Raw genomic sequence first — 27859 nt, 5'->3', positions numbered from 1 at the left:
TCTTGACGACATGGGCAGCGTATTTGCTCTTTTACGATCAATCGTTGACGCAAAATTGTCGTCTGTGTATGCAGTTCTTGTTTGTAATCCCCAGCACGTAAATTAGCATTTACACGAAAAAAAAACTTTCAAAAACATTTCATTTCATTGGCATCAGTTTGATGTGATCAGTGAAAACTGCAAAAATCCACTTCAAAGCGAGGAGAAAAAATTTATTGATAGTACATTTGATGAGGAGTAAGCAAAAAAGAAAAACCACAACTAACCTAAAAAAGCAAAAGTGTCATGATACATTCGCAAAATCTCGGCTCAAATTGCGGTGGTTGTTTTTTAGATGAGAAAACGGAACTAAAGTGAAGTTGTTGCATACAAATTCTGCACAATTAGCAAAATCCGTCCTTTTTTTGCGTGGATTCAACGTCCTTGAATGTAGAATCAAAAAATAAAATGGATTTTGCTACATGTATGGTGATTTGATTTAGAAATAATCATGATTTACTTAATTCGTCGCATTGAACATTCCACTAGATTGACTAAAAAAACTGCAATTGCAATGTTACTTTTGCGATATAAAGTACTTAGTTGGCAAGAAAAACCACTGCAGTTTCTCAGTTGTAACGTTAGAAAAAACTGCTGTACTTCTCGATCTATGCTAGCCTAGGAGCAAGTATGGCTGCAAATAAAGGCACAATTGACGGATTAGATTTGAAAAAAAGTCACAAAGTAAAACATTCAGCTGCAAGGCAGCAGACGTCGGATTGACGTTAGCGAACACACAATATGAAGCGATAAAGCAGCAATGAACGTCTGGAATATCCTGAAGTATGTACGTCACAAAAGCCAGCAAGCAAAATCAGTTCTTTTTACATAGACACGTCTTTGAACCTTTTTCCTATGCTGCAGACCCAATCAATGTAAAAATGACGGATTATGCTGCCTGGGCAGATGCGTTCAAACAGAAAAGTTGATCAAAAGAAAGGTACAACAAAGTCACTTTGAAACAAAAGTACAGTTTCTGGGAAACAAAAAAGATGAATACAAAAATAACTTTCAGAAAAGCGTCTGAAAACTTTCCATTATCAATTAACACGAAATTGAGCTCAGCTGCCAAATGCAGATCGTCAATGAAGAAAAAGGTCAACACAAAAAGCACAAATCAACACAGAAAAGCATCATTTTCTTGAATATTTCACATGACTAGCACAGGCTCGAGTGACTGAATTTTTTATTAGTTTGGATTCAATAAATGACGGCAGTGACGTCACTTCAAAGCTGTGCCTTCGCAATGGCACTCCATGAGAGCACCTCTGACATGACGTAGGCACCACATGATGACGTAGAGGGAAGAGAGCCCCAGCTGACAAAATCTGTCGTTTTTACTTTGACTCTGCAGACATTAAATCAATGCAAAAATAATTGATTTTGCTCAACAGTGGTAAAACACAAAGCAGCGTGGTTTTCAGGGAAGGGTTTGCTAGTTGCGACAAAATCGCAACTACGTCAAATTACGACAATATTTTATCATTTTACGTTCGATCAATATGATCGGAGCTTAAATTCAACATCTCAACCAGATCAATGGAGAAAGAGTGCGGAAGAACCATGATCAACACTGTTATAGAATGGTTCAAGTCACATTGTTCAGTCGTGTTGGAAAGAGAAAATCCACCCTCAAAGCACGGGGTTGTGGGATGACCATGAGCCAGTGGTGTTCCCAGACCAAATTTATTTCCGTTTAAATCGTTGGATGTTTCTGAAACAAAAAGTAAGCAAATCAGTGGAGTGTCTCCCAGCTCAGGAGTCTCTAAGCACATGAACTGTTACAGTTTGATCAACCTTGACAAATAATAATACAATGGTTATTGCAGCACAATATACAACAACAACGCAAGATAGAAGCAGTTTTGGTGAATGGAATCTATTCAAAACCCAAACGTCTATATTGTGGGAAAAACTATCGCTACTACCAAGAGAAGCAGACAATTTAATCCAAGGTCACATGAAAGAACAGGTTGGGGCAACCATGGGAGTTTATGGAGTTCGTGCAATGGAAGACTGAGGCGCCACAAATCGCAAAGTTGAGCTTCTAATATTTTTCGTCATCTAATTCTAAGACACTTTACTGAAAATAAAATAGTTGAGCCAAACGGCATTCAGTTCTTGAAATCCTCACCTCTCTCTTCGCTGCTCGTTCTGCATGAACAGAGCCTTCTGTGTTTCTTTCAGCTGCTGATGATATCGCAACATATCTGTGGAGCTCACAGACGACCCGGTCAACTTGCTCTGAAGATCTTTGGTCTGATCCCGCAACATCTGAATCGAGTCATAAAGTCCTTCATCCTCTTCCTGAAGATTAAAAACATGTAATTTACACTGCCTCCTGTAGATTCCGACATGTCGGAGATGTATAAACAAAATACTTTGTTTTTCATTTAAAACAAGTGTTAAACTTTAAAAAGAAGGGTAATGTGTAGGGAGAAAACGAGGAGGGAGAAAAAGCTAAAGAATTGATGGATTGGATATGCTACGAATGGGGAGATCACAGACAACCTTGCAAAGGCAAATGGAATAAGGTGGTAAGGATATGTGCTAAGAAGAGATGAAGGGAATTTTCTCAGAAAGACGAATTGAACGTGCATTTTTTTTTAAAGAAGGTGGATAAGAAATAGAAACGTCTAAAACAAACATGAAAAGAACAAGTGAAGGATGAGCAAGACAAGGTCAGACTAAAAAAATGCGATAGACAGAAAAATGAAAAAGACAGTCGCTGCAAGGAAAGAATGGCAAACCCCACTAGTGGGGATAAAACCGCATTTGGATGATGACGATCATGAGCATCTGCCAAATAAACACGTGCGGATGGTTTGGCGATTCTTCATCGTGCGCCGTTATGAGATAACCTAAAAGACAATGATCGATTACGTTCAACCGATGCACAAAACGTCCATTTTCAAAGTACCTTAGCGTTTCGAATGTCAAGGTGGACCAGCAGAGCTGCCAAAGGAATTTCTTCACTGTGTGAATTTTTCAAAGGAACTGAACGGAGCCCTGGACACAAAAATAAATGTTTGTCAAATGAATGATGATTAGTCCCTAAAAGAATGCAGCAGCAGCAGTAAGTTGATTGTACATGATTGCATGAGCGCGCCATAATTTACAAACCATCAGAAAAAAATTTCGAAACTCGTACCAAGCCGCTGTGGCTCGAGGTTTTCATAACAAACATTCGTTTCATCACAAAAATTTTCATCATGCATTATATGTACAACACATCGATTGATTAGAGGAATATCTGTTTTCGGATCAAAAAATCCTTTTTTGGGGCTCAATTCTAACGGTTTTGCAAACCCTCAAGAGGTTTCGAAACATTGAGTCAGTTTGAATGACATTTCCATTTATAGTCGAAATGTTGTTTTCTACACTGTAAACTGTTTCATCTACTGGGTGTTTATTGACAGAAGGCAGTTCTGAAATATATTGTCCAACCGCATACGCCGACGCTTCATCTTTCACTTTCTGCACAGCCAGATAAAAACTCATCGAGCTCTCGGGTTGGAATGGCAGTTCACAAAGCCGAGCAATGCTTGGGCAATGCAACGGCAGAAGTCAGACAGTACATCCAACAAAACAACAGTAAGTAACGAATATCTACCAATACAAGACACACTCGATGAGGTTTTTCAGTGACAAACTCATCAATTGGGATGGACTCGAATCACAATTTACAGTCGGGACATGGTGACGCAAAACAAGTGCTCTCGTTAATTTCTTTACAACAGTTCGTCAGCAGTACCTGGTTTAACGCACGTCACTGGGATAACCGCCAGAGCAAGAATATTAGGATCTCCGAACATATCTTGATCGTAAACTGTGAAACGTAGAAAAGCCGTAGCGGGACAGTGGATGTCAAAGTCGAACGACGCATCGGTGTCCCAGGTAGGATTCAAACCATTGTCCTCTGCACAAGAAAACAATGTGGTTGAAGGCGAGGAAACTCTTTGCTTTGTCCAAGCAAGCATGGAGCTCAGCCTTGTGCTCGGGAAAAGATGACATTTCCCACCAACAGCCTCCGAAGTCTGGACAGACGTACGAATTGTTTAGTAACTTCTCATTTTTTACTACAAACAATCCACGTCAACATTGTTAAAACTTCTATTCTCAACGTCATCTAACTAAGCTTGCCAGTGAGCACACACCTCGTTTTGGAGTCTTCACTTTCGAATCGTCATACTCGCATCCTTGTATTTCGACTTCAACGAAGGGACAAACGACTCCTCTTCCAGACTTTGGAAGATGACGAGCTCCAATGACCTGCAGCGGAGAAAAAACGTTGCATGGATTGATTGCCAGATTGTGATTTTACAAAGATAAAAAGGAGGATTCCAAGACGTTAACCGCTTCATTTAGAAACTGTTCAACCCCAGCTACCAAATCACTTTTTGTACATTGATCCAATGTCAACAATCGTTGAATCATTGTAAAAAAACAGATTTTGCTACCAGAAAGTGGTCTGCACGATCAGTGAGATGCTTCCTTGACCAAAAGAGGATCTAACTTCAGAGGTTGAACAACATCAGTAGACAATAAAGAGACGTACCTGGATGTTCATGATGAGCGGTTCAACCCCGGGAATGGCATCCTTCTTGTAAGGATGGTAGTTATACTCTTGCAAACAGGGGTCCTTGAGCACGTAGCCACATCGATTGTTCATTTCAAACCGAGCCTCGTTCAGCTGCATCGAACGATCTAGAAGCCAACATCGAGATTTGAATGTTTCAAGTTGGTTATGTTGTTTTGAGTGCATAGACAACAAATATCTCATTAGCTTCTAAGATAAACCAATTTCTTTTAGTTCAAAAGTAAGGTTAAACCATGCTAGAGTGTCGCCAGGACTGTGAAGCCGATATTTTGTGTCAAAAGAAGCCAGAAGTACAAGCTATATGCACTATACAAGCTTGAGATTGTAGAGTGAAAGACGCAGAATTTAATGTGGGGCATAACATTTGTAGTCCTTCACGAAAACAAAACGACAGAAATGATGAATATTGAATAAGCTATGGTATTAACCTCCAGTTTGAAAGTTGAGAGACACCAATTGGCTTCCACAATTCCAAAACGGCATCGGGTTGTAATTCGATGACTCGACTCTGGTGCCCTGAGACATAAAGATCGGTTGATCCGTGCCTCATTTCGCAACGTTACACCGCATATTGAGCAACCACAATTTCACACTAGGCAGTCGTAATTTTCATCGCATCCAAGCTGATGCGCGAGGTTGGCGATTTTGACTCGGTAAACGGAAAGTAAAAAAGCAAGACAGTCGACTGTTTTATGAAGACGACAATGCCGTTTCTAAGATTGAAAGCTGGACATTTTGACAGGTTTATCAGACGGGTCCCACGAATTACCCATAAGCCCCATAAGTACCCATAAGTACCCATAAGCACCATAAGTCGCGTCGAATTACCCATAAGTCGCGTCGAATTACCCATAAGCCCCATAAGTCGCGTCGAATTACCCATAAGCCCCATAAGTCGCGTCGAATTACCCATAAGCCCCGTAAGTCGCGTCGAATTACCCATAAGCCCCATAAGTCGCGTCGAATTACCCATAGGCACCATAAGTAGCATTGAATTACATAGAAGTAACGTCGAATTACCCATAAGCCTGTATAGTGTAGACTGTAGAGTGTAGTCTATAGCCGTCTAGAAGCCTAGTAGTCGGCTGCATAGCCGAGTGGTGAGGAGCACGGCGCGTCGAATTACCCATAAGCCCCATAAGTCGCGTCGAATTACCCATAGGCACCATAAGTAGCATTGAATTACATAGAAGTAACGTCGAATTACCCATAAGCCTGTATAGTGTAGAGTGTAGTCTATAGCCGTCTAGAAGCCTAGTAGTCGGCTGCATAGCCGAGTGGTGAGGAGCACGGGCTGGGCGTTCCAAAATATAGTTCGACACCGTTCAAGAGCAGGACACTTGAAGGCATGCCTAAAGGTGGACACGAAGATTGGCTTCGTTGCCTTCCCGTCCGCTGATGTGTAATCTGCAGTTTGCTGCAGCAGATGGAGTGTTTTGTCCGATAAAACACCTTAACATTGGACAATTTTCCCTATGAACCAGGTGACTGCAGCATAGCAATCGTTCTCGCACTCAGCCAGAGACTTAATTCTTGCTTTAAACTTGATAATTAAAGAAAAAAAAGAATAATGGCAAGGGTGGGAATCAAACCCGTGTCACCAAATTCAATAGCCCTTCGGCTATACCATTCCGCCACGCAATCGCTCGTGAAATCTTCGCTTAATTTGTTTATATATCTAATGTTTCGAGAACGCTCACAATATTATCAGTTTAGTTTGTTTTTATTTCTGACCATCACAACGAAAAAACAATATACGACAAACTTGGCAGAGGTCTATAAAAGGTAGAAGCGACAAAACGCGGACGTTATAACGTGCATGATACCAAAGCAGGACAATCAGTTTAAGTGACACGATCGCAAATCGCAACAGCGACTTGCAGATTACATATACGCTGACATGAAGGCGTAAGTAATTCCACGTTGCTTATGGGTAATTCGACGCGACTTATTGGTAATTCGACGCGACACGTAATTCGACGGTAATTCGACGCGACACAGATTACATATACGCTGACATGAAGGCGTAAGTAATTCCACGATGCTTATGGGTAATTCGACGCGACTATTACCCATAAGCCCCATAAGTCGCGTCGAATTACCCAAATGCCCCATAAGTCGCGTCGAATTATCCATAAGCAATGTGGAATTACTTACGCCTCATGTCAGCGTATATGTAATCTGCAGGTTGCTGTTGCGACTTGCGACCGTGTCATGTTAAACTGATTGTCCTGCTTTGGTATCATGCACGTTATAACGTCCGCGTTTTGTCGTTTCTACCTTTTATAGATCTGTGCTAAGTTTGTCGTATATTGTTTTTTCGTTGTGATGGTCAGAAATAAAAACAAACTAAACTGATAATATTGTGAGCGTTCTCGAAACATTACCGATATAAACCAAATTAAGCGAAGATTTCACGAGTGCTTCCGTGGCGGAGTGGTATAGCCGAAGGGCTATTGAATTTGGTGACACGGGTTTGATTCCCACCCTTGCCATTATTCTTTTTTTTCTTTAATTATCAAGTTTAAAGCAAGAATTAAGTCTCTGGCTGAGTGCAAGAACGATTGCTATGCTACAGTCACCTGGTTCATAGGGAAAATTGTCCAATGTTAAGGTGTTTTATCGGACAAAACACTCCATCTGCTGCAGCAAACTGCAGATTACACATAAGCGGACGGGAAGGCAACGAAGCCAATCTTCGTGTCCACCTTTAGGCATGCCTTCAAGTGTCCTGCTCTTGAACGGTGTCGAACTATATTTTGGAACGCCCAGCCCGTGCTCCTCACCACTCGGCTATGCAGCCGACTACTAGGCTTCTAGACGGCTATAGACTACACTCTACACTATACAGGCTTATGGGTAATTCGACGTTACTTCTATGTAATTCAATGCTACTTATGGTGCCTATGGGTAATTCGACGCGACTTATGGGGCTTATGGGTAATTCGACGCGACTTACGGGGCTTATGGGTAATTCGACGCGACTTATGGGGCTTATGGGTAATTCGACGCGACTTATGGGGCTTATGGGTAATTCGACGCGACTTATGGGTACTTATGGGTAATTCGACGCGACTTATGGGGCTTATGGGTACTTATGGTGCTTATGGGTACTTATGGGTAATTCGTGGGACCGTATCAGACATTAATTTCTTCGGCAGATGAACGCAAAATTATCAATACAAGAGCTGAGTCTTATCTCAAGGAAAAAATTATTAGGAAATCATTTTAACATTGAAGCAACAAATAAACAACTATAAAAAGCAAAAACTATGAGATTGTTTTACCTTTGGATAGATCCTCGAAAATTGTCTGTGATTGTAGGCGAGGAAATTCTTTGCCTTGTCCCGACAAGCATGGCGCTCAGCCTTGTGCTCGGGGAAAGATGACATTTCGCAGTAATGACCTCCTAAGCGTGGGCAGATGTACGAATTATTTAGTCATTTGAAACTACAAACATCTGGCCATGGTTACATTTTGAAAGATTGAGCTGCACAGCAGACTCACAAATGCTTTGAACTGACATCGCGACAAGTTGTATGGAATTTACATGGTCAATACCTTATGACGTAAGCAATAAGCATGCAATAGATTAGTCGCTTCACAACCATGACCTCATATGTGCAGTTGCACAACAAGTGCTATTAAAGTTCAAAACAGGAAAAAGTGTAATAACAGTGCGATGCCATTTGTGAAAAGTGGCACTCACTGCTCCTGTGATCTTCCACGAACTGCACGGGTCGGCAGTAAACAACGAGGTCAGACAGTTCCACTGCGATCCGTTTTAGTCTCTCAATGTCTTTCCATTTGCGAGTCTGCAAAATGTTGCACAGGTTTCAACCATTCAATATTTAACAAGCCCGAAACAATCGCGCCACACAAATGATGTGATCTACTACGTCACTCCTTTCAGTAGCAGCGATTCTTGTTCGATCATTTCAGCTTTAGTGATGAAAATCTTACTTCTATTGTTCGCTTAAGGGTTTAAAGTTAGATGACATCAGATAAACGAAGTATAGAAAGCGTTGGCTTGTGACACACGATTGCCCAAGGCAATACGCACTGATAATAATTAATCAGTTGGAACATTCTCCAAGCATTCCAAACAACCAAATTGTATTTCTTAAAGTTGCCCAAGAGGTGTCGCTTTTAATATGGAAAGTCTGGACTATGGACGTCGTAGCAAGACTAAGAACTTTCCTTGTCAAACCCTAGCTAGCAAAGTTGCCACTTCACATTATTTCAACGTCTTTCGATGAAAACGTCATTAAAGCGTCAGAAGACGTTGAGATGATGTAAAAATATAAACTCTTTCACCGGAAGAGTTTCAAGCATTGACATCTAGCTCTACCTGAGTATCATGATCGTCTATCGCCGACTGTAGTTTATTGAGCCAGTCAACCAAATCATCTTTCGAGTCGCACGCCAAGTGCATTGTCTCTCCTTTATGTGTTTGAATCCGGAATGTGTGCGTGTAATGGGTGGACCCGTTTGGTACCAACTCTAAATTTCAAAACACATCATCGCATGAGAGACATTAAACCTTGAAAAACAACTTTTACTTCATTGTCTGTCAACTATAGCTTAAAGATTTTGAGCTGAAAACGTATGTTCACTTCAGCCTGTTTTGAGTATCCTAGATGGAACGCCAGTTGCATAGTTATTAGTTAATTGAACGCCAAATTACAAGTTAATTTGTTTTAAGTTAAAATGTATCTCACCAATTTTACTGTTGGCCAGATCAATCACCCCCTTCTGCATCTCACCGAGTAGATTGTTGACGGGTTTCTGCCGAAACATGAAGTTGAAAGTAACATGAATATTTCAAATAGTCAACGCAAATTGACGTCTATTTCAAGAAATCTCACATTCTCATCGTGGTTACAAGTCCCAGTGATACAAGTCGCCTCATTGTGTATGTTTTCAACTTCCTCAACGTAGTTGCTTGGAAACCACATCCGTTGCTTGCCGCCATAATCTCCCTGCCACCTGCAAGGAAAGTCCCATCAATGACACAGAAAGTCCGCCACCAGGCAAATGAAACAAAGTTTTCCCAAAAACGATAGGAAAGATCTGCTCACTTGTAGCGTACGTTTGCGTGTCTTCAACAAAGCGTAAATTTTCTGCTAATATTATGTTTGAAAATGTTGATATTGCTATAAAATGATTACTTGATTTCAAAGCTTACCAGCCTCCGTCCTGCTTGATAACGTTGGTGATGATGGCGTGCTTACAAAACGAGATTTCATCTTCTCTTTTGGCGCAGTAGTCGTAGAGGGCCTTCACTGTCACCGTCATGAAGTTAGGAGAGACGTAGGACACCGCCCCTCCGTTGCTTGAATTGGCCCATGGTATGTCCAGTCCCTGAAATGAAAAGTGAGTTTGTCGTTATGAAAAAAAATGCAACAGTGCCATACTGCAAATGGAAAATAAACAAAGATTGTTTTAGCAGAAAAAGTGCTGAATCAGCAAAATTTAGTGGTCGTTTTATTTCAATTAACTACTGAAAAACTATGTAGACCGACAACAAAATCTCACAAAGAGTACAAGTCAAAGTTTTCTACCAACATTTTTTGTATACCGTAGATCAGTTTAAATATCAAGAGCATGTGGTCATGTCTTTAACAGGACACTTCAAAATATGCTTAAGGATGGACACGAAGATTGGCTTCCTTGCCTTCGTGTCCACTTAATCTGTATCTTCAACCACCAGGCGTAAGCTTACAAAAATAAAGACCCTTTTCAAGCTAAGCGTTGGACCAAACTTTTCATGAGCATTACTTTACGCATAATAAAGTATGATGAAAAAAGTCGTGGTCCACCTGTGGCAAACTCCGTATAATCTCCTTAGTGGCAGGATATCGGAGCTGCATCTTTCTATAGAGTGGATTTTTCTCGTAAAAGGAGACAACGTCACAGAGAGTCTCGAAAGTCGCGTTCCCGATCACGAACAAGCGATCATCCTGCTTGACGCGACAATGCTTGATCTTGCCCTCCGCTCTGCAATGTACAAGATTCGGTCTCTTGGAATCGCTTCCACGTCGCTGCAGCACTTTTGCAAACGTTCGGTTAGTTTTATTTGATTCAACGCAACGTAAAAGCAAAAGTATCATTGGCATGTGAACGCCCAGACAGCAAAATCCGTCATTTTTACATTGATTCAACATCTGCAGACTGCAGTTGAAAAAAATCACAGATTTTGTTGTATGGGCATGAGCGCCCGCTGGGGTAGTATCAAGCTTCTTCACAATTCAGAAATAAAAACAAAGAATATTCACAGTCATTAAGAAACTCTGTTTCCACGAAACAGTGTTTCTCGTTCAATTTTCATAACTTGATTAAACTTAGTTTTTATATAAATACTATTAAATAGTCATAATAATTGAAGACTTGTACCTGAAAGAAATAGCGTAAGCAATGACATTTGTTCCATCTGGCCTGCACTTCCTGACGAGAAACGCCCCATCCCTCGGTATCCTCATTAAAATATCTTCCGCTTCAGTTCTCCCCATGCCCTCGTGGTACCACCTAAATCGTTGTTAACATGATTGATGACGTCAAAAGTCGGCCGTGGGTCTTTATGTTTTCGTCACAAAATGGCGACAAAGGAAGATTCAGCGTAAACAAGTTCCCAGACAGCAAGTTCCGATAAACGATAAAACTCACTCTTTATTGGCATGTGCGTTGGGCTGCGGGACAGCTTCTGTTAACAAGAGTTCGAAACAGGCCGTGGTGTTGCGCAGCGGATAGCGCTGGTAGTGCCAGATGAGGCTATACAAACTATCGAAAGCGAGGTTCTGCACAATGTAGTAAAAGGTTCCGCCGCTGTTTTGTTGTGAGTGGATCAGGCAATGATAAATCCCATTCCTGTACCTGAAATAAATAAAAACGGTTGTTGTTTTGTACCGGAATACCCAGATATCAGAGAGCAAACCTGAAAACGTATTCATCAGCCACAAAGTCTGATTACGTGGAGAAAGGATGGCAAAAAAGGCGGCAATAATTCTTTGGCAATTTATTACTTCATAGGGCACGAGGATAAGCTTTCCATTGTTTGACATATTGAAGTAGAATGGCTTCTTCTGCCAACAAAATACAACAGGCAGCTTCATCAGGGCGCCTATTTTCAATTTCGATAAATATGAAATTAACTAAAGTAGCAAGTTGACATTTGCATAACATAACAACTAAAGATATCCAACACAATCCATAGAAATGGGAACAAAATTGAAATTTAATCAAGAAGGATTATCGTAATTGTGCAACTACGGCTACATCAACCCGCAATAGTCGCGGCTTTTATACCATTTTAACATGTAGTGACGACAAAAAAGCAACTTTTGTTTGCTGGGGTAACGCCAACAGAACGAAACAAACCAAAGCCTAAAAAACAGTCAAATTTACGATTTTCTTCATAACCGTGATGCGTAGAAAAAACAATAATACTTTTGGCAACAATATTTACCGTTTGATAAAAGTTTTTCTTTAAGGTCTTTGACAAATTTGAAGGCCGAATAAAGTAATTAGCACAACTTTTATTAGCAGCCCACACCTCATTATCTGCACTTACATGACACATAATGTATAATCGCCGACAAAAGTGGTGCTATCTCGAACTAAGAAAGAACCTTCAGGTCCGTTGTATTCCCGGATCAGCTTCTCTGAAGTTTCTCTTCTTTCCATACCATGGTACCACTTCTCCGAGTAATGCAGTTCCGTCGTGTCTTTGCTTTCCTGGAACAAAATTTATCGAGTAGAACGCGATTTACAGAGGAAAACTACACCGTTGAGATTCTTCTGCAGTATCACAACAACGATTCCAATAAAACAAGTTTTAAGTAAAAACTGCATATAACAAAAAGGTGCAAGAATACATCAACTCATGCTGCCTTTTTCAGGTAACAAAAGTTGCAGAAAAGAGGAAGCATCCTATCAAGCTCTTACACTTTCTGTGTTGCCTGTGGAGTCTCCATCTTCTGTTTCATCACTGCCCGGAGTAGACTGCCTCTCATCTGTATACACCAAGTTATTGTCTTCTAGGAGGACAAAATAATGAAGATTCCACTCCTATACAATATATTAGTCAATTGGAAAATTCGTTAAAATGATTTGCCTATCTCTTTTTCAGTTTTCCATAAAGTTACAGTTTCGTTCTATTGCGTTGCTTTTGCATTTGCTTTAAGTGCATTTGTACCATAGTAGCCGCAGACAGCAAAATCTACCATTTTTACATTGATTCAACATCAGCAGACGTTGAATCAATGTGAAAATGGCGGATTTTGCTGTCTAGGGCGTAAGAATGTCTTGGTTTGTTGCATAGGTTTTAAGTGCATACTTTTAAGATAGGATCTTCAAGATACATCATTCCGTTTTTGAGAGAATTACTGATGTCCATCGCAGAATCTGTGCAAAAAAAGTGAATTTAAAGTTCAGCGTGAAGTTATAGGAAATGAAACAAGCAAGAAAATTCTTGCTCTTAATGACTTTACATACGTCGAAGGTTTTCGATACATTGAACAGAAGCTATAGATGACGGTGACAGGCAAAAGACCTCGCCAAAAAACAAAAAAATATTAGCAAGTGTTTCTTTAGGAAATCGCATCTCATGCAATGTAAGCTTCGTCTTATCAGTAATTTCGGCCGGTTTGAAAACGACAGAGGATACTCGTTGCTGAACAGGAATACTTTATTAAATATAAGTTAAACATTCGCCCACTTTACAAGTTTTGAACCACGGAACACAAACAATGTGATTATGTTTGACTTGGCAGGATATTAACCCCGAAGCGTCAACACGGGGGCATTCTGGTAGGAAATAACATCCTTAATATAGAAATGATGTGCAGGAAGTTACTCCAGTTAAAGGTAGTGTCTAGACTTGCCACTGCAATCAAATGCATCGCCCAATAACTATTACCATAACAAAATTGCTTTGTTTTGCGTTAACTAAACGTCTGCAGACGTAAAACGGACCAATTTTGCATGATGTATACCGAGCTTGTCATCCGCCCATATGCATTGGTGCAACCGACTAGGCGGCTCCGAATAATCGTATGTTGATTTGTTGATTTTTGCTCAATCTAAATGCTCGCACACCAATGAACGATGATAACCGCCGCAATGCACTCACAGTCGTTTACTCAGCCAACTTACCTGTGTTCGAGTCTGTGAACATTTCTGTTGAACGATTTGCATCACTGAGCTTTTTGTGCTGGAAAGTTATGAAACGGTGAGCTAGTCTAATGATTGTAGGTTTACAAACAAACCAAAGGAAAGCAACGTTAAAGATCATCACGTTGAATCGGTCATCTACACATCGCAGTAACCACACTGCATGTAATGTACCTTGATAATGATTTTTCTTCGCAGCATGTTGGGAGATGGTAATGCCGACTCATTGGATGAAACGGGACTTCGAACAAGCATGTCTGGTGAGCAGGTGTAAAGTTTAAATAATGTTGCTTCGACATAACATTGAATGAAAATTATCAAAAAAATGTAGCACACAACGCACAGCACACAAAATAATCCAAAAATTGCATTCCTGCTAAATATAAGACGATGGCAAAAATGTGCGTGTGCCTCAAACAATTGTAAAAGCACTGCGGTAAATGCTTTGCTTTAAGAATAATCAGCATTTTATGAAAAGCAATTAACTGTACGTGACCGCCAGGTCAAAAAATAAATTATTTAAAACCTCCAACCCAAAACAACAATTTGTAAAATGATATTTTTTCAATGACAAGAAAAATGTCATCAACAGATAAAAAAATGTTGTTCTATTTGTCAATGTTTCTTTGTCAATGAATGACGGCAAGTCAAAAACGTATTTGAATATAAGCATTCTTACGGACGGGGCATGCACAGCAATTGGTAACATATCAAGTGTGAAAAAAAGCAAATTCAATTTCCTGAAGCACAACAGGTCACTAACATTAGCTTAATTTAATCAAAGGCCGCTTTAATAGCAGCTTGAACAAGCACATGCATTGAGACTGACCTTTAAAAATATCAAGAAACGAGGTCGCCATATGCTTTTGTTGGGAAAGCTTGCAGTGATTTTCGATGGAAAGAATCACGGGTAAACTGTTGGTTTAAGAGAAAAACTGAAATTCTTTTATCTTTACCATCAATGTTCATCAAAACTTAATATTGCAAAATGCTTTTAAGCCAGTTTGGATCAAATGAAAAACGGCAACATATTAAAATTAACATTTCAATGTCTACAACAGCACGATGCATTTGTCTACGAATGACTGCAACAGGAACCATTGCCAACCGACTGATGGTGTGACGTGTTTGGCAAAGTGACGCTCCCAGTGGCCGACAGTTCCGTGGGAAGAACTCCACTAATCCTACTTCCGGTAAAAAAAATGGTTAAAACAAGTGACGTTGTTATCAAAAGATCTACAGCCTTCTCATACACATGTATAGCCTGTCGGTGCAATAAAAATACTTCAGAAAACACTTACTCAGACACTACGAAAGCGTGTTCTCGTATGGTCTTCAACACGTCTAGAAACTTTATTTTCGAAGTGAGTGTGTGTCCGTGATAAATATGCGGCATTCCATACGGTCCATCCCAGCAATCCACTACAAAGGCAACGAGATGCAATAAAACAATGAGAGAAGTGGGCAGTAAAGCTAACATAATTAATAATGTCGAGATCAACCGTCTCAAATTTGAATCAATTTCATGCCATCAAAAACATATAGATGAATGGCATAAGTTGCTGTGGAAGAATGGAATATCATACTTTTCTTCCAAGTCAGGTCAGTTCTTTTTTTACATCGTGTGTATGAATCGACCTTGAATCAAGGTAAAAAAGAGCTGATTAGCCGGCTAGGGTCACATATTGAAACGCTGGGTTTGATATACTATTTTAAGATTACATTTCGTCACATTATAATTGGAGTCTTTGTCATCTGCATTTTCAAAGACCTCAGATTCTCAACCAGCTCACAATACTTCGTCCTCGTCACATTGATTCAAGGTCTGTGGCTTGTTAAACAATAATTTGCAAGCTGGGTAAATTTTGAAGCAACGTTGGGGTCTATAAATTGACACGAATGGCAAAGTTTTGGTAAATTGAAAAAAGGTTTCGATTCGACCACCCACAACAGGCTTCACATCAACGTGCATTGTTATGATGTAACCAAGTACAAAAGTTCATTTAATCAAATATTAAACATTGTTTACTGTCGTGTCGATCACGTTCGTTCATACACGAGCAACGGCCAATGAGGTCAAACAATAAAAACTCACTGGTGGCATAACGTTTTACTTATCAAAATATCCCAGATGTTTGATAAGCGATTGCTGGAACATCACGCAATGTATTGAATTCTGTGAGTGTACGACTACTATGCTCGAAACAACGCAGTTCGAGTCGATGCGATCATTCATTTCGTTTTTACTCGCCATATTACAGAGCACCTCGTTGTCTTACAAAATCAATCCTTTAACCATCGATTCATCGTCAGCAGATGTTGAATCAATGTAAAAAGTAGCGATTTTCAAGTAGATTCCAGTTGGATCGTTGAAGGCTTTGGTTGGTTCTACATTTCCTACCAGCAATCGACCCTACGTCATTTGTTTGCATACCCAAATAGCAACTAAGGTTGTTGTTCTTGTAACATCTGGCGACGATGAAACGACGTTAAAAGGGCAAACTTCGCTTGTTGGGAACGACGCACGAGGAAACCATTGTAGAAAACGTGAGGCGAGTATGAGGGTTGAGTGTTATTACAGCAAGTGAGCAAAGCCACAACGCCAGGTCATAAATTCTGAAAATATCACACCGGTCCTGACAATTCCGTCTGACCACCACGCATGCACCTGACTATAGACCTATTGAGTGTGGAAGATCTCTTATCGATTGGAAGTACGATTCACGGCAAAAGCCACAAATAGCAAAAACACTGACCGGCGATCACACACGTACGTTTAAATATAGCTAACAAGCAAGAGAAAATCGCAAACAAATGCTGTACATAAAAACTGATGCTTTTTAAATCTCAACAAAGTTGAAGTGATTTGAATTTTAAATTTTACCACAAACTACAACTTGTTCCTCTTGTAAGATACGACAGAAAATTATTTTCGAAATTTTCTACTGTATAGAATATCTAAAAAATAATCAACACATCTGACATGCCAAAAGAACAAAAAATTTCAACCCAATTTACGCCAACAGGGTTTATGCAGAATACTAAAACATGTAACACCGACACGATGTCGGACTTACGCTCAATGCATCTACATCCCATTCTGAGGGCCCGGGCATAAGCTTCACATGAGGAGTCGCTGCTTATCTGATCGCCAGTGAGGTATCTGCACAAAATAGAAATTCAAATTTATCATAGCATACTGTTTACAGTTCAGATAACAATGCCTGCACAGAATAGAAAATCTAAGTAATTTTTGTCTTCAATGAAGTTTACGTTGATTTAAAAAAAATATTGACCAAGATGACAGCGGAAACAAATACAACATCAAGCTTACAGATATGGAGTAGCAGTTGCCTTATATATATAAGTCGAGTAATTATGGTAATGTCCATAAGGGTTGGCTACATGTCTTGCAGGAAAACATGCAGTACATTACACCACCGAATATAAGTGACGAGAGACTGGCAGAAACTAAAAGGCAGCACCGGACATGACAGATAGTGGCGCGACTACTTCATTACCAAAAACTTGTGCCTTCGTTTGAGAGTCTGAATCTTGAGGTCAAAATTGAAATAAAACTAAACTAAAATATCAGAATAAGCCTTCCTGCGTATCAATGACTATTTCTACAACATAACACCCAAATGAATACACAAAGAAATATTTTCAAGCCTACGTATTATGAGAAGAAGAAATCCAGTAATGCGACAGTGGATGGTCAAACATTTCTTGTGGCGCTGGCTTAAGTTTCTCTTGGTCCCACAATGAATTTTCTTTTGAGAATAGGAAGGCCAACATCTATAAGAACATACCGAGTAATTTGAAGTAAATAATCCACGGGGTTGCAATCTTTTGCTCATTGTAGCTGTTACAATCCAATTTTAGTTGTACGGAATAAACCCATCCCAAGCACAAAACAACCCCAAGCTTACATTGAATATTAATAGAAATGCAAAACAACCACTGCAACTCTTTGAAGCTGTAAGAGTCACCTTGTTCGGATTCCCCGGTTGCTTAGCAGGCGGAGAACTAAGGTACTCCTTTGCTAGAGATAATTATCCACAAAGTTTCTTTACGCCACTAAGTGTCTTTACACTACGTTTCGTTGCTTCCGCAGAACTAAATAGAGTATGCGTATTTGTAATCTGTACGTCGTTGCAGCAGATCGGGTATTTTGACCGGTAGACGGTTTACCATAGGACAATTTTTTCTGTGAACCATCAGACTGCAGCATTGTGACCCTTCCAGCATTCAGCCAGAGTGTTGATTCTTGCTTTGAACCATGTTTGGTAATTACAAAAGAAAAAATAATAATGGCAGGGGTGGGAATCAAACCCACGCCATCGAAATGAATCTTTTCTAGCCCTAACCTTTAGGCCACGCTGGCGACGGCGAAACGTTCATTTAATTTACTTTCTAAGGTGCATGAGTCGCATGACTACAATCGGCGGAATTAAATCTTGTTTTCTGATTGGTTAATAAACCTCCTCTGATGCAGCGACCTGCAGATTTCAAACACGCGTACCGTATTCTAAAGATAAATATTCATTGCAACATACCTCTTTGTTGTCAAGGTAAACACGATCACCTTGTCGCTTTGGATCACATATGTAGGCATTCATAACTTTCTTGACGGCATGCAAATCGTTTGCCCATTGCTCCTAAAAATTAAGTAGGCAAATGATAACGAGTTCAGTTCATATTCAATGACAATCCGTTGCTATGATAATTTCGTACTACAACAAAGAGTGACCTTAGCAAAAATACTTTGAAGTGAATTATGCGTACTCCAACGTCTCATTGTGCTATTCAAATAAAAAACAATTCCTACAATCAATCAAAATTGATTCATTTTAACCCTGTATCAACTTTCAAGTTAAGCAACATCCTACATATTCAAACGGTGAAGTTGTGGGTAACAAGTTGATAGTTGCAAGGTGATGTTGATTATTAGTTGTAGTTGAAATCGAAACAGAATAGAATAAGACACGAAAATTGAACCGTTAACAGTGTGTGCTTTCGGGTAGACTACCACATCACTATTTCAACAATTGCACGTACGGTAGCTTAAACTGAAACTAACAAAAATGTCTCGATTCTGAGTTGCAGAGCTATTTGCTTCAAATAAAAATAGCAAAGCAAGTTTCATAAAATAGGATTCCTACCCTAAACCACTTACTTTTTGTTCATCGCGCAAAAATGTTTGGAATTCAGCAGCGTAGAACCTCTTCCTAAAAATGTGAAATAATGAAATGATAACTGACACTAAGATGCAATAATTTCATACAAAATATACTTCGACCAAAGAAAACAAGCAGGCGCATAACACGATGGCTACAGACAGGACTTGTGATGCTGCAAAGAGAGATAGTAACCACATATTGTATACATTGTCTAAAAATCGATAGAATAGCAAACAATCGGTTTTTGTAAAACTCTATAATATCCTTTTCACATAGTTTCAACCTCTGCAGACGCTTTTATAGCGGCTAGAGTTTGTTGGTTGTGGAAGTAAGCTATAGCACCAATCGTTGCTGCCTCTTTGAGTTAGCAGTGTGTTTGTCGTTTTTATGTCAGCTCAACTTTCAAATGCAAACAAAGCAAACTTTTCAACCGTAGTACAAGGATCTTTATTTACTATAAAACTCGGTCAGTTATTCATTGGTGTACCCATGACCAAACTATATTTATTCTGCTGGCTGGCTATGATGCATTCACATGTCTATGCTTCGTCATCGACTCATCGTGCAATTTACAAGCATTGAAAATGGTGTCATCGCTAATTTAGATTCTTTGAAGAAATGATCTCCCGAGCACAAGCGATGTAATTATGACAATGTTATATCCGGAGTGCACCCAATGCACACTCCACGCTCACTCTATACATTTAATACTTGAATGAAATAACTCGAGTGATGAGAGGGTAATGTAAAATAACGAAAGGGAATGAAACGAGTTTTTTCCAACGATGACTTACTTGTCATAGGAGTAATGTTCTACATATGAAAAAATAGACTGTTGGGTGTGATACATTAATGCATAGTAAAACTGGACAAATTGTTCAAATCCGATTTCTCCCGACCCTGTCGATGAATCCACCATCTGAAACGGTATAAAACAGCTAGGATCTTGCATCATGTTTGTACAAAGTAAACAGTAAGGTCGACACTGATAACACTGGTCTACACGATTTTTGCTCTGTGAACTTTGAAAACTGATTTAGAGTAATTTTGGGGTGCTGAATCCGAATATGACCTCAGATTTATGCTATTATGTCAGGTTTGTGAGATATGATAACAGCATATTGTTACTTAATTGTCAAAAGTGGAAGATTTGACGTTGCGTTTATTGCACATACACATTGTGCAAGATCCAGAAATCCAGGCCATGTGGTGCATAAGTAGCTGAAATACACCTACCAATTTGTTTTCTAAGCAACATTATTAACAAGGCAGTAATAACAAGCTAAAAGGGAGGCTATAAGTGTAACTGACCCCTTCCCCCCGTCAATGTTTTGCATGAAACCACAAAGATTTAAGCAAGCCTATGGCAATGCTTGTTCAGTAACCATATTTAGGCTGTTTTGGCCTGTCTAACACTAACCTTTCGTTACAGCACTGCATATGTTGGTGGTAAAATCAACGCCAAATCTTACACTTTTGACGAAAGTAGCAATTTGTTGTTATCATATTTCACAAACCTGACGTGATAGGATAAATCTGAGGTCAGATTCGGATTCAGCACCCCAAAATTACTCTAAATCAGTCTTCAAAGTTCATGGAGCAAAAAGAAATTCTTTTTTTGTAGACCAGTGTAATTACTAACAAATACAAAATTTCTTTGACATGGGTTTTCAGAAATAACTTTAAATCATACAAAAAAATTCACAAAACAAACAATCGAGGAGATTTAACCGTGCCCGTTTTACTTTTGGTAAGAAAAAAAAATCCTATGATACCATACTACTTGACAAGTCCAGACAATAATGAAGCTGCAAGATATTTACTTGGAAAAGTTCTTTCAGTTGAGCGGTTGGAAGGGGCTTGACGTTCATGTTAGGGAGCCACGCTTTGGCGGTACGAAGCGTTATTCTGGACATAGTAATCCACAATATTAAGCACACTAACAAGTTGGTGATTTATGCCAATGAACAAGAAATTAAACTCAAAATTTTGGAAATGATAGTAAAGTTACAGATTTCAGCATTGTGTGAAAAAAAAACATACATACAAAGTAGAAATTAACTGTGGATTTTAACTGCTCCATGTTTCTCGAACGAGTCACATTTTAATTATGCTTCAGCTACTCTTTAAACCTTTTTTGTTGCAACATCAAATCTTCAAATGCTTCGAAAACGTTACACAAATATGAACGCATAATGCCATTGCATTGCAGTTTTTAAATGTACATCCGTATTTTTTCACGCATTTGTTCCTTTTTCAAACTAGATTTATACCAGACCAGATTTATACCGGATCAAAATACACTTAATCAGATTACCTAATCAAAGTAGCTTGCTTCATCACCAAGCTGATATGTTACCGGTATGCTTTACCACTTTCAGTTGGACAATTAAATAATGATTTCCCCCGACAAAATAAAAAAAATTATAACCACTAACCAGGTATAGCTTCATCCGAATTATTGATTGTAATTGTAACTCTTATAATTATTATTGTAATTGTAACTTTCGGTGTAATTCTATTACGAATTATACATGATACTGATCTAGATACATGACAAATATTGTATAATGTTACGTTAAAAGCAAGCAGATAAATCCTTCAAGTACCGTGCCTCAAAGACACAAAATCATCACACCAAACTGCAATGCAGTGTGTACCGACCAAGCCGGGCCATTCCGACCCAGCCAGTACACCAGTCGTTAAAAAACGACTGATTTTCTGGCCAGAGTTGTACACCTGCGCAGTAACAAGTTCAAAGTACAAAACTGCAACATTAAATACACCAACACTGGACAACAGCAACCAAAGATCCAGTAACTGACTACACTGCCAGTTGGCGTTCAAGCACAAGCGTTAAAAATGAAACCAACATTAATAGAATAAGAATCGCAAGATTAAAAGAATAACTCAAAGAAAAATAAGCAAGGTACCAACAAAAGGCAACAACACCAACGGATTTCCAAGTCAAGTGAATTTAGAAACGACACGAACTTTTCAAAATCATAACAGAATCTTTTTTAAAAACCTAATCAAGTTGTGAAAACGGCAAATGCTTCAATTCAAAGTTAGGTCTAGGACAATTTATATTTTTTCCTAAATGTACGTACATGCATAAAAAAAGCTAAATTTGCCCACGAACAGAAAAAAGGCTTTTCCTATCTACAATAGGTATGTTTTCTTGACATATGCAACAGCATTTCTTCCTGGTTTCTGTTGTAGATTAATATTATATGATCTACTGAGTTGACTGATGAGTAATGAATTTATAATTACAATTGAACAGCACACTAGTGCAGTTCTTGGGTATTCTACAGTCTACACAATTGCTATGTAATTTGCTCATTACCTTGGCTCTTCATTATCTCCATTCTTTTTCCTTCAGCAATGAAAAATAAGGTCATGCAAAGTAAAGAAGAAAAGTAATAATTAAACAAGCAAGTCTCGCGATGATGACTATATTGAAATGACAGCAATCAGTGATTTTTGTAATTTTATGAACAAAATTACATTGAATTAAAGAAGTGCTAAAAAATATACACATTTTCAAGCTTATCCAATATCCATGCTCTGAAATGCATAGCACAATGCTAACAACATTTTACAAGAACGACTTTTCTCAATTTCAGAGAATTTTGCAATGGCACTTTGGAGCAATTGAGATTAGCTGACTCACATTTCACCAGTTGTCAGACCATTTAGATGGCATGTTGTAGCTGTTTTATTATTTCATGCTAAGTGCAAGTCGAGTGAAAATGAGACATTGGCATGAAGCAACAGAACGTTTATGCTCCAAATTAACATGGGAAGTTTATGGGCTTTGTTCCATAAACTAATAAACTATATAGATGCATAGAAGAAGCAACAGTCGAATTAGAATTAATTAAACAAAGTTATGTCAGCTTAAAACCCCATGAGTAAACCGTGGCTAACTATGCAAAGAAATTTAAGTTAGTTTGACTGGAACTGCCTCTTTCCTGGAGAAGCGATTTACAAAACTTAACAATTTTTGACCAACTTCAATGTAAAGGACACGCAACCTAAAATACCATACAAAATAAATGCAAACCAGCCAGCGCAAACCGTATCAAAAAGCAGAAGAAAAACTGCTAACTTTGATAAAAAATCTGCTCAAAATAGTGGATGATTGGTGTCAAACACGATCCGATCGTCGTCGTGTGAGCCTTTGGGGCCGAAGGTCTATCCTTTTACAACCCCAGATTCACGATGTTCCCGGAATAAGCTGGAAGGCTACTAGAGAGTGCTCAGCCAGTCCTTTGTTGCGTAATTGTTGATGTGGTCTGCGGTCTGTTCCTCAGCACCACATTTACCAATAGGGAAAGTGGCCATTACCCATTGGTGCACGGTTGAATGGAAAAGCCCGACGCCGTATGGAGACGGTTGAAGCGCAACCACAGCCCACGCCTGTCTTCGTAGTGTCCGGCTGGTGGGAAGGGTGTCGGCATCAGGGATAAACGAATGGAGTCTGGTGGTGTTTGACTTCCATTTATGGTCTCCCAATTAGCAGGAGAGACGTTTTTTCCATCAGGTTCGTTGTTCAGAAGTTGAGCGCTGGCAGAAATGGGTGTCTTGATTTTAGTCGATGGGGGTGCTCTGATGCTCTCTTGGGGGAGCAGAGATCTTGGAATGGAGAAGATGGTTGGGCTCCAATGCCGTCGACCGAGTGGCTTCTTTGCGACGAAGCTCAGTGGGTTGGATGCCAGCAAGAATGGGAAGATTGTCCAATGGTGTGGGATGCAGGCACCGGTCCAATGTGCGCAGAGCGCTGTTGATGGCAGTGTTGATGCTGTGGCAGTGAGCACTGCGGCACCAAACAGGTGCGTGCACAGTACTCTGCTGAGGAGTAGATAAGGGTGAGTGCTGCTATACGCAAAGTGTCAGCCATCGCTCCCTGAAGCCTTCCAAGCGATTAAGCAGCGCATGATGAGAGTTTTGTGCGCAGTCACACCAACTGGTGGCGGTACATAAGCGATCTGTCTAATGTCACCCCGAGATATTTTGGTTCGGGGCAAAATGACAGGGATTGTCTGTTGTTGAGTACGTTCATTTCACGATCAGCTTCCTGGTTACTGGTTAGGCAGATGAAAGCTGCTGCCACAGTTTTAGTTTCGCTGAGTTTCAATCGCCATTTCTGGAGATAAGCTGACGGCTTATATGTCATGGCTCAGGGTGTCTTCTAGGCTTTCCTACGACTGTGTGCAGTGGAGAAAACCAGGTCGTCCGCATATCCGATGACTAAGTCGGAATGGCCCGTTTCGGCGAGTCCAATTCAGCGATTTCCCTATTCGGCGACAACCTTTTTCGACGAGTTCCCTATTCGACAATTTTTTGAAAATCCAACGATGCCTTGTTTATTTAGATGATTTTGTATTTTATTCCACAATATCGTTTCTTTTGCATTCCGACAAAGAAAAATAAATTAAAATGAAATTTAGAGAAAAATGTTTAATTATTAAATTAAAATGTTTGCTCACATAAAATTGACAAGTAGCCTACGTCATCCACCTTCTTTGCGTCATGTTTATGTCATTCGTCATGTCATTCATTTTTTAAATAAGCTATTTGTTGATTTTAAATGATATTTCAAATATATTTTACACCAAACCAACCTTTGTCACAAAACGACGCTATAACTCAAAACAGTCAAAGAATTTTTGATGCCAACAAAACTTTTGAGTGTAATGTAAAGGCAATTACATCGTTTTAACGTCGCCAGACATTGAAATCGTGTACAAAAGGGAACTTTTGCTGACCAGGTATCGGTTGTACCTGAGAAACATTTACAAAAGCCATTCGATTTGTTCAAAGAACCCAGTTAGCCTAACAGTTCGTATTTACATTGATTCAATGTCTAAATATTACAGAAGGCGTCGTTGGATTTTCAAAAAATTGCCGAATAGGGAACTCGCTGAAAAAGGCTGTGACCAAATAGGGAACTCGCCGAATAGTAGCAGACCCTGACTAAGTGATACTCAAGTGACAGGTTGGATGCCAAGCGTTACTGTTCTTTAAACAAGTTTATCATCTTGATAAGAATGTGAAAGCAATGAAGAGTACATTCCTGTACAAACAACATTTACATTCCCATGGGCCACGAAAAGATGATAATGTAATCAATGATGTTTCATAGTCATAAAAATGCTCATGCCATATCATTTAGAGCTGCGTATGGTAAGTGACAACACATACAACAATGCACAATTGACAAGAATTTAGTATGCAAAGGCGTCATAAAAACTTGTTAAAAACTTGGTCTTTCAAAGCTTCCATCAAATAAATAACAAAGCATTATTTATTTGAAACAAAATACAAAAAAAGTACGATACCAAGAAAATCATCTTTTTATGATCTGCACCTTGAAACAATTTAACACATTTCATAAAAATAATCTGACTGTATCACTTACACATTCTTTCTTGAAATTTGATTAAATTCACGATGCAACAACCTGTCAAATTAAAGTATATTAAAAGGTACTAATTTTTAAACCAAAAGTATTTTAATGTAAATGCTACTGGTAGAGTATAATGCCAATGAAACACCTATCAAAGGTATATGAGAATGCTGACAATCTTTGGTTTATGAAATAGTTTTCTCACTGCGCAAACCATTTTCAAATGTTGGGACAGTTTTTGTTTTTGCATTGATCACAATAAGCTCCCCTTTTTACCTTTTTGTGAAGGCAGCTCAATAACAACATACATTTAACATCATGGCTCTTAGTCTTACGGAATGGCCCGTTTCGGTGAGTCCGATTCGGTGAGTCCGATTCGGTTAGTCCGATTCGGTGAGTCCGATCCCTTAACGGGGGATTTTTTCAATTTTTTTTTTAAATTATCGGGTACCATAGCCTAATTATCATTGCCGTTTTAGGGTTAGGGGTTAAGGGTTTGGGTTAGGGGTTAGAAGTTAGTAACTCACCGAATCAGACTCACCGAATCGGACTCACCGAATCGGATTCACCGAATAGTAGCAGACCCTAGTCTTATGTGGTAGAAACATAATATTATTTTAAAACTGAATGAATTGAATTTATTATATCCAAAATATATATATGACAGTACTTCGGAACGAAGATTACTAGCTACAACTGTAATGATTGATGCTCTTGAGCCTCACAATCTATGTTTTCAATACAGTAGCTTTTAAAGCAGCATGTACCTTTTAACTTGTAGTGGATATGGAGCTTGTAAGGTATCAAAGACAAGATAGGAAAGTCCTTTAATCCAAACATCTCTTTCATTTGGTTGCTTTGCTAAATTGTAAGTTAAATAATTACAGATGGCATGAATATGTAGTTCATGAAATATTTCGGATAAAAACAGCAACATTTGCAAGGCCAGTTAAAAATGCAACACTCATTTGGGCATACACCCTATGCTAGAAACCTGAACACAATCTTCCAAAACCAAAGGAAAAGTTATTTATTGGATAACAAAGAAAAATCTTTATTTTGTTAAGACAAGAGATAAATAAAGCTTTAAAACTCAAAAACAGCAACAAAGCCTAACCTGCAATGGAGAGACATTTCAAATTGAATTCATTTCCATACAATATGGAAAAGCAGACCTGAGAATCTCTTTTGCGAGCTTCTTCTAGCTGTCGATCGAAACCTCGAGATACTTTTCCAGGACGGATTTCTTTAATTTCATGAATGTCCACTAAATAGATGAGAGGAAAATCAAGAACCTTTATAGTATATACATCAGCTGCAGTCAAATTTTTACAAGAAACAAAAAAGAAACACCTAAATATCCGCCAATATAGCCAGAGCTAGTGAGATTTGGAAATAAACATTTGAAAAATACACTTACATGACCCTTCATATTGAAACTTGCTTGTCCATACAACTTGTCTTGTTTCAAGATTAACCTGCACAAAAAATAACAAACCTCAAATACTATGACAGTCTTAAAAACATTACAAATGTTACTAATAATTAAGGAAAAGCCGATGTCTCTCAACCTCTGTTCTGGTTCCTCAATGTTATTGAGGATGAAGTTATACTTTAACGATTGTTGGTTTAGGATGCAACCGAACAATTATACATAATAAGTAAGCAAAATCATTCCGGTTTGGAAACTTGTATAAATTTATGATAAAGCTTTTGCCACCGTAAAGACGGCTTCTTCAGTATCTTCAGTTGTAAATGCAATTTAGGTAATGATAAGTCATAAAGTAACATTACCTGTAAAGAATGAACATAATTCATAAACACAGTGCACTAATAAATATGCTTCAGAAGTATTAGGCAATAACATTAAACAAGGAATATAACATAAAGTACTGTACATAATATATTTGAGATTTGCCTACCTAATGTAGCCATCGAGTGTATAAAAAGCAGAACAGGAGAGTCAATAAACAAAGCAATAACTGTGTTTCAAATCGTAGCCTAGTATATATAGATGTAATACTCAAATTTAAAATAATTTTATAAACATAATGTTTACCAAAAATGTTCTTTGCTCAGGTTTTCGCTTCATAGAAAACTTAACCATCATATTTCCCATTTTAAGTTTGTGCAATATTTGTCGTACTTCATCAGGATCCAGTTTGGGGTCTTCAATACCCCGGACCACAGTAACAGGAAATCCAGGATGTGAAGAAGACATTGCAATGAGATGCAAGTACAAAAGATGCTTACAAATATATGACCGGATGAAGTGGGTTATTTTTAACTATTTTAAACAATGCAAGTTTGAAAATTCGTCATTACATGATCAATACAAAAATATTCACATTACAATCAACTCTGTGCAACCAGAAACTGAAAAAAAAAATACAATTATAAAATAAAATTTTCTTTATTGCATAATAAAAATAAAGTAAAATTATTGTCTGA

The 27859-nt window shown here is 38.8% G+C and overlaps 1 protein-coding gene across 1 annotated transcript; it reads right to left on the bottom strand.

The window, feature by feature from the left end:
* Nucleotides 1-191: 191 nt before the first annotated feature.
* Nucleotides 192-27677, bottom strand: LOC145775073 (1-phosphatidylinositol 4,5-bisphosphate phosphodiesterase gamma-1-like). Its single transcript, XM_082586269.1, has 35 exons — nt 27468-27677; nt 26829-26886; nt 26526-26675; nt 26176-26269; nt 25421-25462; nt 22343-22372; nt 20817-20901; nt 19788-19912; nt 18990-19041; nt 18370-18471; nt 17487-17608; nt 16888-16973; nt 15112-15232; nt 14640-14725; nt 13985-14067; nt 13793-13850; nt 12975-13042; nt 12584-12706; nt 12210-12373; nt 11306-11512; nt 11036-11167; nt 10462-10639; nt 9828-10003; nt 9508-9628; nt 9361-9427; nt 8991-9142; nt 8349-8454; nt 7927-8048; nt 5068-5155; nt 4598-4746; nt 4197-4311; nt 3794-3958; nt 2960-3048; nt 2174-2346; nt 192-1753 (listed from the first exon to the last, which is right to left on the bottom strand). Exons 1-35 carry the CDS (start codon nt 27627-27629, stop codon nt 1726-1728), a joined length of 3879 nt encoding a protein of 1292 aa, XP_082442395.1. The 5' UTR covers nt 27630-27677; the 3' UTR covers nt 192-1725.
* Between the last annotated feature and the right edge of the window lie 182 nt (nt 27678-27859).

The sequence above is a fragment of the Aplidium turbinatum genome, chromosome 8 (genome assembly GCF_918807975.1).
Source record: "Aplidium turbinatum chromosome 8, kaAplTurb1.1, whole genome shotgun sequence".
NCBI classification, from domain to species: domain Eukaryota; kingdom Metazoa; phylum Chordata; class Ascidiacea; order Aplousobranchia; family Polyclinidae; genus Aplidium; species Aplidium turbinatum.
This window is presented reverse-complemented; position numbering and strand designations above follow the sequence as displayed.

Coding starts and splice junctions, on each gene's coding strand:
- LOC145775073 (XM_082586269.1), bottom strand. CDS start 27,629: ATGTCTTCTTCACATCCTGGATTTCCTGTTACTGTGGTCCGGGGTATT. Junction 19,913..20,816: donor AACTGAAAGAACTTTTCCAA/GTAAATATCTTG, acceptor ATACCGTTTCAG/ATGGTGGATTCATCGACAGG. Junction 8,049..8,348: donor CGTGGAAGATCACAGGAGCA/GTGAGTGCCACT, acceptor GCCCACGCTTAG/GAGGTCATTACTGCGAAATG.